The sequence below is a fragment of the Rhinolophus hipposideros genome (genome assembly GCF_964194185.1).
Source record: "Rhinolophus hipposideros genome assembly, chromosome: 8".
In the NCBI taxonomy this organism is placed as follows: Eukaryota; Metazoa; Chordata; class Mammalia; order Chiroptera; family Rhinolophidae; genus Rhinolophus; species Rhinolophus hipposideros.
In genome coordinates, this window is record NC_138054.1 from 34,707,690 (window position 1) to 34,722,603 (window position 14,914).

Consider the following 14,914-nt stretch of genomic DNA (forward strand, 5'->3'; position numbering starts at 1 on the left):
AGTAATCCCATTTCAGGGTATTTTATCCAAAGAAACCCAAAATGCTGCTTCAAGGCGACGAGCTCCTCATCCACATGTTCATTGCAGCATTGTTTACAATGGCCAAGATGTGGAGGCAGCCTGGGTGTCCAGCAATGGATGAATGGATAAAGAGGAGGTGGTACATGTATACAATGGAATATTGCTCAGCCAGCCATGAGAATGTGCTCTTGACATCTGTGGAGGCATGGATGGACCTGGGGGATATTGTGCTGAGTAGTGTCAGACAGAGAAAGACAAATGCAATGTGATTTCACTTACATGTGGAATCTAAACAAAATAAACAAAACAGAAACACACTCGTAGATGTATAGAATATTTTGATGGCTGCCACATGGGAGTGGGGTTAAGGAGGTGGGTGGAAGAGGAGAAGAAAGAATTAAGAAGTACAACTTGGTTGTTACACAATAGTCAGGGGATGTGAGGTATAGCATAAGGAATATAGTCAATGGCATTGTAGTAACTATGTATGGTGTCAGACAGGTACTAGATTTATTGTGGTGATAGATGGAAGAGGTTTTGGGGGATATGATAAAAAAGATGAAGGGATTAGGAAGTACAAACTGGTAGTTACAAAATAGTCATGGGGATGTAAAGCATAGCAAGTATTGTCAATAATATGGTAATAGCTATGTATAGTGCCAGGTGGGTGCTAGTCTAGTCAGGGGGATGTTAAATTATTTAAATATATAACCACTATGCTGTACACCTGAAATAATATCAAATAATATTGACTGCTAATTATAATTGAAAATTTTTAAAAGGGAGGAAATAGCTGAAAGGGAATAAGAGGTTCAATTTTCCAGGTATATAACAAGTAAGTCATGGGGATGTAATGTACAGCATGGGGAATATAGTCAATAATATTGTGATAGCGTGGTACGGTGTCATATGGTAGCTGGACTTATCATGATGATCACTTTTCTAGGTATATAAGTGTTGAACAATGGTGGACACCTGAAACTGATATAATGTTGCATTTAGCTATATTTTTTAATAAAAATCTTTTCTAAAAAGGATGTGAAGGGCAAAAGAAAATTGGAAGGAAATTTAAAAATTGGAATTAGGAGAAATTTAAATGTAAGCAAACTTGTGTTCTGAGAAATATTAAAGGTTAGTATTAAAAAAAAAGATACAAATTATATGAGCATCCAGAAGACAATGAGATGAAAAAGGAAAGCTACAGACTAAAATATACTCTAATAAGAAAAAAAAGACTGAAATCCGTTAAATGAAAAGATGACATATAAGAAAATCTTTTGATTTTTTCCCCCTTCTACCACCCCCCATTTGTTCATATTTTTCCTAAGGGGGCAAATTAGTAACCAATAAACTTTACATTCCACTCTCACCCAGCTATTGGGCCCACTTTTACTAAAATTTGAGGTAAACAAGGCTATCTTCTTCTGAAACACACTGTTTAGTAACTGATTTCTTTACTTCATTTTCCTTTACAGCTCTATAGACTCAAAACAAACCAAGATCTCTGACAACCAGCAGAGAAGAGTCCATGAAGTGTGAGGAATAGTCTGGGAACTCCAAGTAAAACCGGAGGTGACAGATGTTGGTTAAATGCTTCCACTCTGGAGCAAAACAAACCATGCTAGTGTAGGCTTGGCCCCTCATCAACTGTTGAGACCTTGAGCAAATTCATTTTCTTCTTTTGAAAAAGTGTATAATGAGTACCCTTCTCAGAGGACTGTTGAGAGGATTAAGTGCAATAAAGAACATAACATTTGGTACAGAGGCTGGCATATATGAAGCACCTTTCAAGTGGTAGATGCTAGCGTTTGTTCTAGTTGCAATATGTTAAATTAGTAAATGGGACAAAACCATTTAGTCTGAGATATCTTTAATAAGTTAGACAGCAATTCTTGTTTTGTAGCTCCTTTATTATAGTGTTAAAGGAATTTACTATGTGCTAGTGCTGTTTTGGTTTAAAACTCATCTATTTATCACGATTGGTATTTCAGGAGGAAAACATTTAATGAATCTTTCATCCAATCAATACCTGACACCTATCCTTCATTGCTCCTGGGTGTTCTGTATAGCAGCTGTCAGCCTTTCTCAGTATCAAAATATCCGTCCTTTTTTGCCTCATAAAATCAAACAAGAAAGCCATGTTGCTGTGCCAAAATGCTTTTTAAAACGCTTCGTTCTGACATGACTTAAAAATGCTTATGTAAAAATTCAGAAAACTATTCAAAAATTGATCATTCATCTCTAGTCTCTTATGCTCACACAACATTGGTTTGCTTAAGCTTAACTATGCCTTTTAAACTTTTCTAAGAGATGTGGTTTGGGCCTTACAGCTTCATAAGCATATAATAGAGAAATGTGTGAAGGATTCATGGGACAGTATTTTTTTTTTCATAGCAGGTAAAGGTTTTGGTGAGCTCAATTGTATTGGGTTACCTGTTTTGTTGTTTATTTCAGTCATCTATATCGTCAAAAGCCAGTATATCTAACAGCATTTCAAAATCATTAATTCAGGAAAATTTTACCAGTTAAAACAATAGGCTTTAAAAATCAAACTGTCCTCTGAAGACTTCTGAGAAACTGCACACTCAGTACTAACATCAGGAAAAGGAAGAAGACTCTACAGAATCCTTAAGAGATGAAGGGTGGTCTGTTGCCAATATTTGAAAATCACTTATAGTATACTTAATTAGCCGAATTACATGGTGCATGCACAACTTATTATTAATGCCCTCTGACAGAGATGCTACCTTGTCCTCAAAAGCCTGGTGACCAGTGCCTTTAATTGAACTTGGATTATGTCCAGGTGTTTCCATCAGTCCCATACGTTTTAGATCAAAGCATCAGTAATATGCACAAAGTGCATGTTGGTGAAAAATGTGATATCCTTAAACACTTTTTTTTTTTTTTTGCTTGGTGCATTTAGCTAACATAATGCTTCTGTAATCATTTGGAGACTCTAAGTGATATAACAGAAAATTCTCATCCCATACCATTCAAATGATAATTAAGACTGTCACTTGTTCATCTCCAAACCCAGTACCATTCATTCACACATTCTTAGCACTGCTTCCAGTCTGCCAATTCATGCTATTTACAGACTACTCAAAATCAACGTGATGCTCACTAGCAGGAAATATGTGATACAGCCTTTGCACCAAGAAAGCATACTAATTTTATTACCCCGTGAAGCAATCCTCATCTATATTGAACATACCAGTAACTTTTCATACTAATGTTTGAGATTTAATGCAACAATTTCATGGAAAGAGAAGTATCTGGAACACAGGTAGTTTTATTTGTAAATCACTGCAGGAATTACCGTTTTTAAAGAAAATTTCAATGTCAATAAAATACGAAGAGCTGTTTTTATTACAAAAGTTCAACTTGTATGCATTCTTTCAAGTTTTTCTACTTAGGTTATAACCGCAATAAAAATTTTACTGAGTTAAAATTTTTTACAAAACACTATTCCATGAGAGCATCATAAAGGTCAGTTTGAAGCCTGAGGTTTAAAGTTGAATTGATGGAAAAAGTACATTTTCTCCTTTTTCACTTAAATACATAAACAGGCATCCTAAAAACACCTCTATAACAAGTGCACATGAATTTCTTTTGAAATTTGGCAATGACTTTGTGCATGATACTTTTTTCTTCATTTTGGGGAGAGGATAGCGATGGTGATTTTCTGTCAAATAATTGTCCATTTTTTTTAAAACCAGTTGCTATACTGGTTAAAATATTATATGTAAGTACCCTCAAATAAATGTAAATGAGTTGGAGTTGACAACATATTTAAGTCACTTATACACTTGTATGGATTCTCTTCTACATAAATGAACTTAAAAGCCTGTAAGATGAATAACATACAGATGTGTAAACTATAATTTCCTTTTGTAAACAGAACAAACACAAGCCTATAGTTTAACATAAACTAAAAGAGGTCAATCTGGACTGACCTGTATCAAATTACATCTAAGTCAAATGGAAGCAAGAATTCCTTATTATTAATAGACCAGTAGAGTAACTGTCCCTGGGAAGAGGTACAATAATGTGACTTTATAAAAGTTCACAGTTGTGACCTTCACAAAAAAAAAAAACAATTAAGGATGTGGAAATTGTGTATCCAGGTGAAGTCTGGGCAGACCCAAAGAAACTACTGGGCTAATAAGTAGAGTAATGCATCAGTCAAGTAGATTATTAATTTCAAACCTAAGAAATTAACTTGTACTAGGAGGAAGCCTGGATGGAATTTAAGTCAACATTTATAAATTTTTTAAAAGAAGTTAGTTTTAAAGACGATTCTTCTTTTGGTGGCAAAGATGAATGAGAGCTTCCAAATTGTATTCTTTAATATAAAGACTCATAACAAATTACTTTCTAAAGAGAACATTAACCATTTAGATACTATGTACTTGTTCACATCATACCAGTTTTAAGAACTACCTCAAGAGAAATAGCACTAATTGAATAATCAATGCTGCCTTTTTTTTTTTTTTTTGTAATTCATTACTGACCCTACTTAGCTTGGATACTGGGATGTGCGTATCACACAACAGTGTAGTTTCAGGTCTTCATAGGAAAAAAGTATAACAAAATAAAAAATAAGTGCTTGATTATATAATGCCCCTTCTAGTAAATACACTTTTGTAAATCCCTAAAGGATATTAGCTAAAGGAATCTGAATACCCTTCTCAGAATATAAAATCTGTTTGAATGTTAATATAATTTCTTATAGTCAATCTCCAACTTGTTAGGTATTAACTACATGTGAATACACTACACTCCTCCATTGTTATCCTACTATTAAATATTGATATTTTATTACAGTGTCTACCTTACTATATCCACATTTAGATACATAAATATATAGTTGAAAATTTTTCCTCATTATTCTTTTAAAATTCAATAGGTATGACTAAATGGGTCCACATAAAATAAAGCGATTTCTAACTTGGTGGAAGCACTTGAGAGAACCACTAAGCTTTAGAAGAATTTGGTATAAACGCTTATGATGTAGACAGGAAAATTCTATTTGTTGAGATTCAATTATATGATTTTTGAACCTTTCCATGATAACAAATATTGTCATTCGCAGCTGCCTATAGGGATACTTATAATCCTCAAACCGTGAAAGTATGTTTTAGGAATTTCTTCTCACTACTGCTGAAAAATCATTTTTTTTTATGATGTTCAATTTGACTGTAGAATTTCCAACCCTCCTTTCTTCATTTTTATTTTTTAAGTTCTGGTGCAATCCAACAACAACAAAAAATACTTTCAGTATATCTCCCTGTTGAAATTGATCTGCCAGATTTTGAGCCCAAGTAATGGGTCAGTAGAATATAAATTTATTATATTCTTTTCAACATATAGAACCATCAGAGAACTTTACTGTATTCTTTCACATATCCATGGATTATATTATGAAGGGAACTAAATATACCCAAGGTGTGGGTGAGGAGAGCAGGGAGAGAGTGGGAAAGGACCAGTGTGTTAAAGCCAATTATGTATCATACATAAAAGTGCACGTTAACTACTTGAAAAAATTCACATTTATTTACTGTCAAACCGTGTTAAACTTTACACTGGATATTAGTGATGGGCTCATTATTAACAGGTTTACACAAAGGGATGAAAAGAAAAGCAGAATTTTGCTGAAACAATTTACATTTCATTAGAACTTTATCATAAAATAAATTAATTACTAAATATAGGCAGAAGGAATATGGAAGAGTAATATTTATGTTTTATTGTTTAAAAAATAGGCACCTTTTGTTCACTAGAAAGTTTGTGAGAAGTGCCCAGTGCCCTCTTTGCCATCTGTTCAAGAATAAACAGAGGGGTGACACATAATCTTTTCTAGATTTCACCACATTTGTGCAAGGCATGGCATAACTGGCTTCAAAGAGTTTTCTCCCCATAAAACACACTCTTTTGGCAATAAGAAATTTAAATGTAAGAATAAAACTAACTTGTCAAAGCAGAACACTGTATACAGTGGAAAATAAGTGAAAATGGGTAGAACTTACCATGACAAAGTGTAAGAAAAAACATTTCATAACATATGTGCAACCAAGAGCTTTTCACAATATTTTCTTCAAACTCTTTAAAATTATTTTAATGACAATTATATTTCAGTTGGACACAAATGTATTTATTTTACCCTAGCAATAGAACAAAATATAATTTCTTTAGCCATTTTTCATGAGAATAGTTCATTGTACAGTTGAGGAAACATATGAAATAAGGCCTGTGGCTTGATTGCTAGTGGTTAAACATGTTTTCAATCTTTGCCTTAATGTAAAAGATTTGCAGTGAACTGCAAACTGATGCAGAATATCTCTCCTGCTTTTCCAAGTCTTGTCAGGAACAGTAAGGTACAGTAAATTTGTCCCACAGGATTTTAAAGCCTACGTCTTGTATATAATACAATGCAGGCCTACAAAAATGGTGCAGCCATATTTACAAATTTAGTTCGCAAACTGCTGCAGTAAAATGGCTGGAAAGTTTTGTTTTGCTTTTTTCACAATTTCTCTAAACAGCAGCAGAATCTTAAAATATCTGGTTGGCATCTCTTTTCTTTGTAACAAATAATTCATTTTAGTATACTCTGTGTATATACAAAGTTTCTGTATGTTTTATAAAAATTCACAGAACTGCAAGGTTCAGTCATCTTGTTTACACTGGAGGAACCACAGGACAACAGAGCCGTCTCTCCAAGCAGAATTTGAGGGGGCTGCATCGGGCCGCTGGAGTCTTTACTTATCAATACTTGCACGGGGTTCCTGGAATTCCTTAGCTGCACTATTAAAGACTTGTCACCAGCTGCATTTGTCCTTCTCTAACGTCTCCTTCCGGAATACACCCTTCTTTGTTAATGGGGATTATGTACCCATCACTATTGCCCCTGCTGATCTGGTAGCACATCTGAAGCTGATGGCCAGCGCCCAGATTTGGCATGCTCTTATAGTAAATGTCCTCGTTCTCACTCCTCCTGGAGGGAGACAGGTCTTCTTCCATGTCGGGGCTGCTCTCCTGATACGGAGAGTCTCTCAGGTTGGGCATGCTTGTGTACAGAGAGTCTCTGTTGGGGGACTGGAGGTGGTCCTCCGCCTCCGCTGTCAGCTGGGAGACATAGCTGTCAGTCCCCTCGGGCCTCCCCTTCTTCTGGGGCTGGTACAGAAGGGAGTGAGTCCGCTGAGGAATGAGCGGCGCCTCCAGCTCCTTGTGGTGGAGCTCGAGCCCTGGGTGGTCACCGTGCATTAAGGAGGAAGCATCCGCCACGATCGCGTCGTCCTCGCTGCTGCTGCCTCCAATCACAGGTTGGACGGGGAGTGTGAGCTCCAGGGTGTGCGCCTTGCTGCCGCCCCGGAGGTTGTTGTGCACTAATTCTGAAATGATCATTTTCTCAAAAGCAGTGTCATTCAGACTGAGTCCACAGTCCACCACCCGGACGCTGTCGTCGTACTCCCCGGGGCGCAGGGAGTAGCTGTTGTTGAAGTTACCATTTAGCGGTAGAGTATCCATGGCACTTGTGTCCCTGGCATTGTTCAGTGAATGTCCTGAAACAGAAAAGGGGCAGTGTCCGTCATTGCCTCTGCTCCTTCCCAACGCGTCTGTATGTCTTTTGTACAAAACTTTTTAATGTCGTTCAGGACAAAGTTGTATTCGAAAGCTCACACTGGGAAAGTGCCAGGCTTTCCCGCATTCCCAACGGTAAGCAGTGCAACCCCTCAGATAATAGGAACAAGAGTGAAAGAGTAATACTGTATTCCAGGCAGGGAAGAGGGCATACAGAATGGTACTTCATCAAATTCGGGGGTCGGGGGGAGCAGGGACGCTAGTTCATTTATTGGGGGTCAAATCTCTGACACTCTTACAAAAAAAAAAAGACTTCACTCCATGCCCTTGCATAGTTAATGCAAAGCAATTCATTACTGACATTTACATTTCAAAGTACGAGACTATGGTTTATAAAAATAAAATTAACAGAATTTGTCCTAAACAACACTAAAATAAAAAGGAATAAGTCACATAGAACAACCGAAGGCCAATGTACAACATAAACCCACATAACTGGCAAGCAACTTTTTAAACAACATACTAACATTTCCTTTTTCTGAAGATGAAGTTAAAAAAAAAAAAAAGAATGGGAAAAAAATGGACAGAGACAAAGAATTCAGGTTAAACAAAGACAGCCACCTCTCACACGGACTGCACCGGGGCCCACAAGCACCATCCAACAACACGATAAGACAGCAGGTGGAATGACTCACTTTGGACAACTCACATCATGTCTGTCTGCTCAGGCTATCTGGCCTAAGAGTAGCTGATATATAAAAGAAAGTAAAATGATTTATTGTAACATGATGAAGAATTTCTAAGCTTCTCAGCAACTTAGAGCAAGGGTTCAACAAATTAGATGCAAGCAGTAACAGCCTTTTACTTTTTCATTTAATATTCCTTATTATTTTGATTATTACTGGGGTTTTGTTTGTTTGTTTGTTTGTTTGTTTGGTACTAATACTCTCTCTAAAAGCAATGGCCCCAGGCTCCTACTGGTCAGAGTGTTTGCCTGCAGCCCTGCAATCTGCATCAGTCACAGTGACAGCACCGAATGAACCAGCAGTCTACTGCACGAGACTGGCCCACAGACACCATGGGCATGGAGGTTAAACGCAGAAATGTTAAAGATTTCTTAAGTATGGGTCACAGAAATTAAACCAAGAATAAATATTAACTATGGAATGGGAAAAGGGTGTCAGCCTTGGCTAATATATTTGTCATCTCTAAAGGCATGAAAGACTGGGTACGTTTGCTGAAGATATGAAAAAAGGTTTAGGAGGAAAAAAAATATGGTGACATGCTCGCTTTGAATCAGAGTTGTATTTTCTACAGACACATAAACATGTAAACTAAGACATCACAGTGCTTTTCAGGCAAATGGAAAAAAAAAGAGAAAATTAAATGGTCTGCATCATGGAAAGTTAGGTTATTCATTCTAAAAATCCTAAAGAAAAAAAAAAATCACTTGTCTACAGATAGGTCTGGAAAAAAACAGAATGAGATGATGTTACTGAAATGAAACTGACCACTGTGAGGCTGCTGCATTATATGCAAGGCTTGGAGGAGTTTAGGAAAAAAATTTAATTCTTGGAAAAAATAGGAAATTTCCCTTTTTAGTGCTCACTCCACTCTTAAAGCTGCAGATTATCCTAGAAAACTAATTCCATGACCAATAAATATCTGGTAATTGTTTGATAAATGATCATTAGCAGAAAATGAGAAAATGGGGGGGGCGGATTACATTTGTTGGTGACTGGTGGTATTTAAAAATTCTGATTCAACTTCTACAATTGAAAAACTGACAATTAAATTTATATCATGCTCCACATATAACAAAACGAAGTTATGACAGTTATTTGTAAGGCTTTCTTTAGCTTGGTTAATACAATTTGCTAGTTTTCTAAAATTCATATGTGTACCACAATCTTTGTTTATAAGATCCACCACTAGAAAACATTTGGTGTTTTACGTTATAGGTGACGCATGGATCACTTGCTAACATTTGTTTCCTCTGTAGAGGCTCAATCTTGTCAATTTTTTTTCTTTTTTTGTTTCTGAGTAAATATAAAAACATATACTGGGTAATCCAAAAGGTGTTTTCTATGATATACTGCAGATTTAAGCACATCTTTGATTGGTTTTGAAGAGGCAACTTTTTCTGCCCAAGTTCACGTAATTCAGTTGAAGACTTTCCACAAGCCTGTAGCAAGATTACTGTGGGAGTGCAGAAATGATAAGTCAATTAGTAAGCATTCTGGATGACAGAACCTCAGGCTTTAAAAAGCAAATTATTTCAGCATTGTGTGTACTTAAGTATGGACAGCATTTGCTACAGACCTCTATTATTGACAAAACACAGTACAGGCAGATGTACTGCTTGAATTTGGTAACATTTTAGTTGCAAATTGTGAACCACTTGCCCGCTGAGTGTACTTCATGACTGCTAGTTATGTTTTTAATTGTGCCGGTTAAAAAATCATGCTGAAAAAATTTACATTTGATAGGCAAAGTTAAGTTTTACTCCCATACTTGTCTCTCTGTAGGTTGCTAGAGGAAAGCATAAGGAAAGTAAGAAAAACAAGAGAATGAAAAGCTGCAGTTACGTTAAAAATAATTTTAAGGAAAAAAAAACAGAAACAAAGTTCTGTTGTCAATTTAGTAGCAAATATCAGTCACCAATAAAGATTATATGCTAGCAGTAATTATGCGATAAATTTTACCAAAATCTTGAAAATTCTGATTTTAAATTTATATGCTTTAAAAAAATAAGCTATTAGAAAACATAGTAATACAGAATGGGTTAGTGATGATCTCTCCCCCTCCCCAACTAAAGAAAAAGAAACTATAGTTATAAACTGACTAATATTAACTTTACTTTCAAAGTTATTATTTTTTTTTTTTAAAGAGAAATAGAAAACTATCGTAAAGCTGCACTATACTATAGTTCGGTTACATTGATAATACTGGATGTAGTTTTCTATACCTAGGCATCCAAATTATCTTTATTAGCTAATTCATTCCAAAAGCAAATTCTGTCGGCAAGCTTTATTGTCAATTGAACAGTATATTACATAGATAGGATACCTCTAAGTGATATAAATCTTGAAGATGGGCTCTCGGACCATGTGATGTCAGTCCTGTAATAATATATTAAGATTTATGCCACCTGTGTCAAAAACATGGATAATTATTGGTAAATACTATCATGACTGAATACTATAATATAGTGCAGTTTTAGAAGCCTGGCATGGTCAATACCATTTTTTAATTTAGAAATTAAAGATGTGATAATAAATATATGGCAACTAGAGTATTCCAGAAAAAGAGCAAAGATCAGAGCTCTGTTTAGCAACAAAGAAAGGTAGTTTTATTCTTAAGTAAAAGCACACCTGGTGAGTTAAATACAGGAGCAGAAGGGGCATTACATACAACTGTTTCAGCGAGCAATGTGTTATAGGGGTTGTTAGTGCCGTGGGGTCGAAGAAGAGGGTTTGTTAGTAGGTAATTGCCAGTCATTCCTAAAGCCAAAAAAAAAAACACAAAGAAAAGAAAAAGAAAGAAAAGAAAAAATACATCAGTTTTCTTATTTTACTGTTACAGTTGCAGTAAAGTACTTTTTGTATTCATCAAGGGTAGTAGACAAGTTGACAAGTTGGCAACAGAAAATCTGCTGAAATTTTCTGACTGTATTTGAACTACTAATTCGAAGGAGAAAGGGGAGAGGGAAGTTAAATTTCAGTAATTCACAGGTGCTTTCTAAGTCCCCCAAGTAAACACCTGCTGAGGATGACATTTACTAATTTATACAAAATCACTGTTAAACAAAAATGGCAATTAAATGCACAGAGATCAACATTATGTTTCAAGATGTTACTGCTTAATATTAAAAACCTAACCACTGAGGCCCAGAAGAGGGAATCTCAAACTTTCAGAATTTACAGGTGTGGGATTATCCCTCATGAAAACATCTGTGTTAATACCAACTTTGATACAAGCAGGAGGAAAAACAACTTTAAACAGATAAAAAGTATGACACATTGCACAAAGCTTCTCTTAGTAAATGCAAGAGCACACATGCTGAGGGGGCAAGGCGGGGGGGAAAGAGACTGTGTATAATGAATTATTAGACCATTCACAAATTTTATACAACAAGAATTTTCATTTGTAATCTTATTTGCCAGGTTTCAAAAATGAATCACTGAATAATTCATTTCCTTTTTGATAGTCATCTTAACAAAACTAGGTAAAACATCAGAGCAATGGAATAAACATACGTTTCATTCAACGTAACTGACAAACTACAAACCTTTCAATACTTATCAAACATATATTTTGCATAGCTAATGTAATCTGACTAAAAATATTTTAAAATTCAACTTGGTTTTGATTCCATACACACTGTTTTCATTTTAAACCAAACTCTCATCAGAATAATATCAACAATGAAAACTGTCCTCAATATTTCATTGTGATACAATATAATGTTATATTACCAACCAGTACATCAAAACGGAAATTACCTGATAAATTACCTTTCCAAGATATATACAATAACGTGATTTTTTCATACCAAACAGAAATTTGCTAAGCTTGCATTCAGGAACATGTGTGTGGACATGCACTTGGGTCCTAATCTTGCTAAAATATTTTATTTGCCAGCTTATTTTAAATAAGAATTATACTGGTTATATGATAAATTTCATGCAGTCACAGTAGACCCATGAAAAACACTAATTCAAAGAGAAAAAAATTACTTTGTAAATTCTCGTGTATTTTAATTGTTTATGAAGATTTACTATAAATATTACACTTTTTAAAAACTTTTTGAAAGAAATGTAAAATAAAAAAATTTTGCAAATAAGAACTTTCACTACAAAATTGGCACTATTTAATGTGAATAGTAGTAAATCTAATTGTATGAATGTTTTAAGAAGAAAATGTGCATAAATGTCTCGGTTTGAAGGATAAATTTGTACTCACTAGGAAAATATTTTAATCTGTGGCAAAGTTATATTTTCAGTAATTACTTTTTCTAGCCTTACTCTTAATGTGGAGTTCAAAATTATAGTTTTTGCATTACATTACTGAATAAAAATAATTTATATGTACTTTAATAAAGGATAAAAGTTGACTCAACAGCTTTAGGAGCTTGTGATATAAACCCATTTGAGAGAAAAGGTCCCCATTTTCTCTAAAGTTATTGTAAATTGGCAAAAGGTACAAAATTTATATTGTAAACTCAAATTTTCCTAGAAACTGACCTTGATTAAGTGTTGAAGTGCTATTGATGTCACCTGAGATAAAAGAAGATTCAGATTGTTTTCTCACAGTGTCATTCCACATCCTTCTTATACGACTCTATCAACATAAAATAGCAAGACATATGTTATGTTAGTTTCCCCAAGCTTACCTCATTAAAGACACACAAAGATTTACCCTAACAATCTGTGTAGGATTGATCTGTTAGCCTTTTAAGAGAAAATGTGTGTTGGTTCTGGTCTAAAACTAAAGAAGGCTATACTGTTCTGTTGCTACTCTATGAAGGGGTATTTAATCTTCTACTCTTAAAAATTTTTTCTTTTATTGCCTTTTTTTTTAACGTGGAGAATGACTGATTATTCAACAAATGTTTACTGAGTGCCCACGACGAGCATTGTGCTGTATGAGCTTAAGGTAGCCAATGATTACGAAGTATACTGAAAGAAGTTTACCTCTCAAAAAAGGATGTTCACACCTAAAGAAACACCTTGAAGCAACACTTAGGAAGAAATTAAAAACCAAAACACTAAAAAACCCAATATTTGCTACCTAGATCATTATAATGAGGAGACAATTAGTGCATCTGAACAGAACCTGTCTCAGTAGGCTTTCCGTAAAAAAGGTTAATTAAAGATGCTGTCACATTCTTTGTTACCTGTGTGCCAGAGGAATACCGAGCACTGGTTCTGGTGGTTGATGCCTTCACGGAACTGTGGGGGCTCTCAGTAGGGAGGCCGCCGCAGCAGTAAGAGTGTCTGAAGCACTTGCCGTATTCTTTTCGTACCTGCATTGAATAACCAGGAAACAGAGAGATTAATATAAACATACTCACTTCTCTGTCTCTCTAATTGAATGAGCAGTGGAGACAATCAGGAAGAGTAAGTTCCACTACCATTTGTCCGTGAAGAAAATAAACTGAACTTACAAAATCAAGTTCCATTGAAAATGATGAAACAGTAATCAGAAAAATTATCTCTGTCCACTAGACTGGCTAGGAAAAGCTTAAAAATCTGATATGTTATGTGGTAATGCTTTATACCTTATTATTAGGCAAATGTTATTAATTAATACAATAGTAACCTTTTAAAGGCCTTGTTTTATCTATATACTTGGCCCAATTTTATATTTCATGCTAAGAAAATAGGACAAAAAATTTAGTATTTCCCTTGCTTAATTACATCTAACCAATCGTAATTCAGTCATTTAAGTTTTATACGCTTCATGTCCTCTTAGGTAGGTCGACACATAAAACTTTTTTTTACTGGATTGCATAGTTTGGCGGGTAACCTCTTTATAAAAATGTCAAGACTACTTTGGCACAAGAATAAAGAAAAAAAATACTTTGATAATATGCCATTAACTAGGATGGAATGTTTTCTTCATTTTCTGATGTGTCGAGCTTTAATATTTAGTATAGAGAATCTAAGATGCCTATTCACTTCATTAGCACACAAGGGAACTATTTATGCAATTTCCATTCACATCAATGAGTTACCCACGTAATTTCCCTTTTCCCCTGAAGCTTGGACATATGAATAGATAAAAAAGTGATTAGGCCTAAAAGAAAGTTTAAAGTAAACTTTAAAAACTGGAGTCCAGGGGTGGCCTGTTAGCTCAGTTGGTTAGAGCATGGTGCGAAAACAGTAACACCAAAGTTGCCGCTTCGGATCGCTGCATGGGCCACTGTGAGCTGCACCCTCCTTCATTAAAAAAAAAAAAAGAGTGAAGTCTAAACATTCACTAAATAATAGGGCACCTGGAGAGGTGGAGCAAAATTGGGAGGAGCAGGGGAGAGTGCTGGATTCAATGCAGCTATACTGGCATATGAATATGTTTTGTTGTGGCTTACAGCCAGACTGAAATTACAAGACAGACAAGGAGACGTTGCATAAGAAATTGTTTTTTTCCAGTAGGTCACCAAAAAACCCTCAAAGACCTCCCCCTCCTCACAGTTCTGTGCTCAGTATCTGCCTGCAAAGACCATGACGTTTACACTTATTCCTTGCAAAATGAGAGAATTAAAATCACTAGATGATCTTTTAAATCAAAGTGCACTCACATTTTCATC

At 35.2% G+C, this 14,914-nt stretch overlaps 1 protein-coding gene across 27 annotated transcripts in view; it reads right to left on the reverse strand.

Annotated features, from left to right (window-relative positions):
• Window positions 1–3,301: 3,301 nt before the first annotated feature.
• ADGRL2 (adhesion G protein-coupled receptor L2) overlaps window positions 3,302–14,914 on the reverse strand; it is a 604,130-nt gene continuing 592,517 nt past the window's right edge. For 11 of the 27 annotated variants that reach the window (XM_081056960.1, XM_081056956.1, XM_081056955.1 and 8 more), the window contains 3 exons: window positions 13,502–13,630; window positions 12,849–12,945; window positions 3,302–7,583 (listed from right to left, as the gene is read on the reverse strand). In XM_081056960.1, the coding sequence (XP_080913086.1) occupies window positions 6,829–7,583; window positions 12,849–12,945; window positions 13,502–13,630 (981 nt within the window). In that variant the 3' untranslated portion in view covers window positions 3,302–6,828. Of the gene's footprint in view, window positions 7,584–8,297; window positions 8,351–10,082; window positions 10,135–10,976; window positions 11,106–12,848; window positions 12,946–13,501; window positions 13,631–14,914 lie in introns of all 27 variants that reach the window. The other 16 variants (XM_081056978.1, XM_081056976.1, XM_081056954.1 and 13 more) reach the window with 6 other exon arrangements.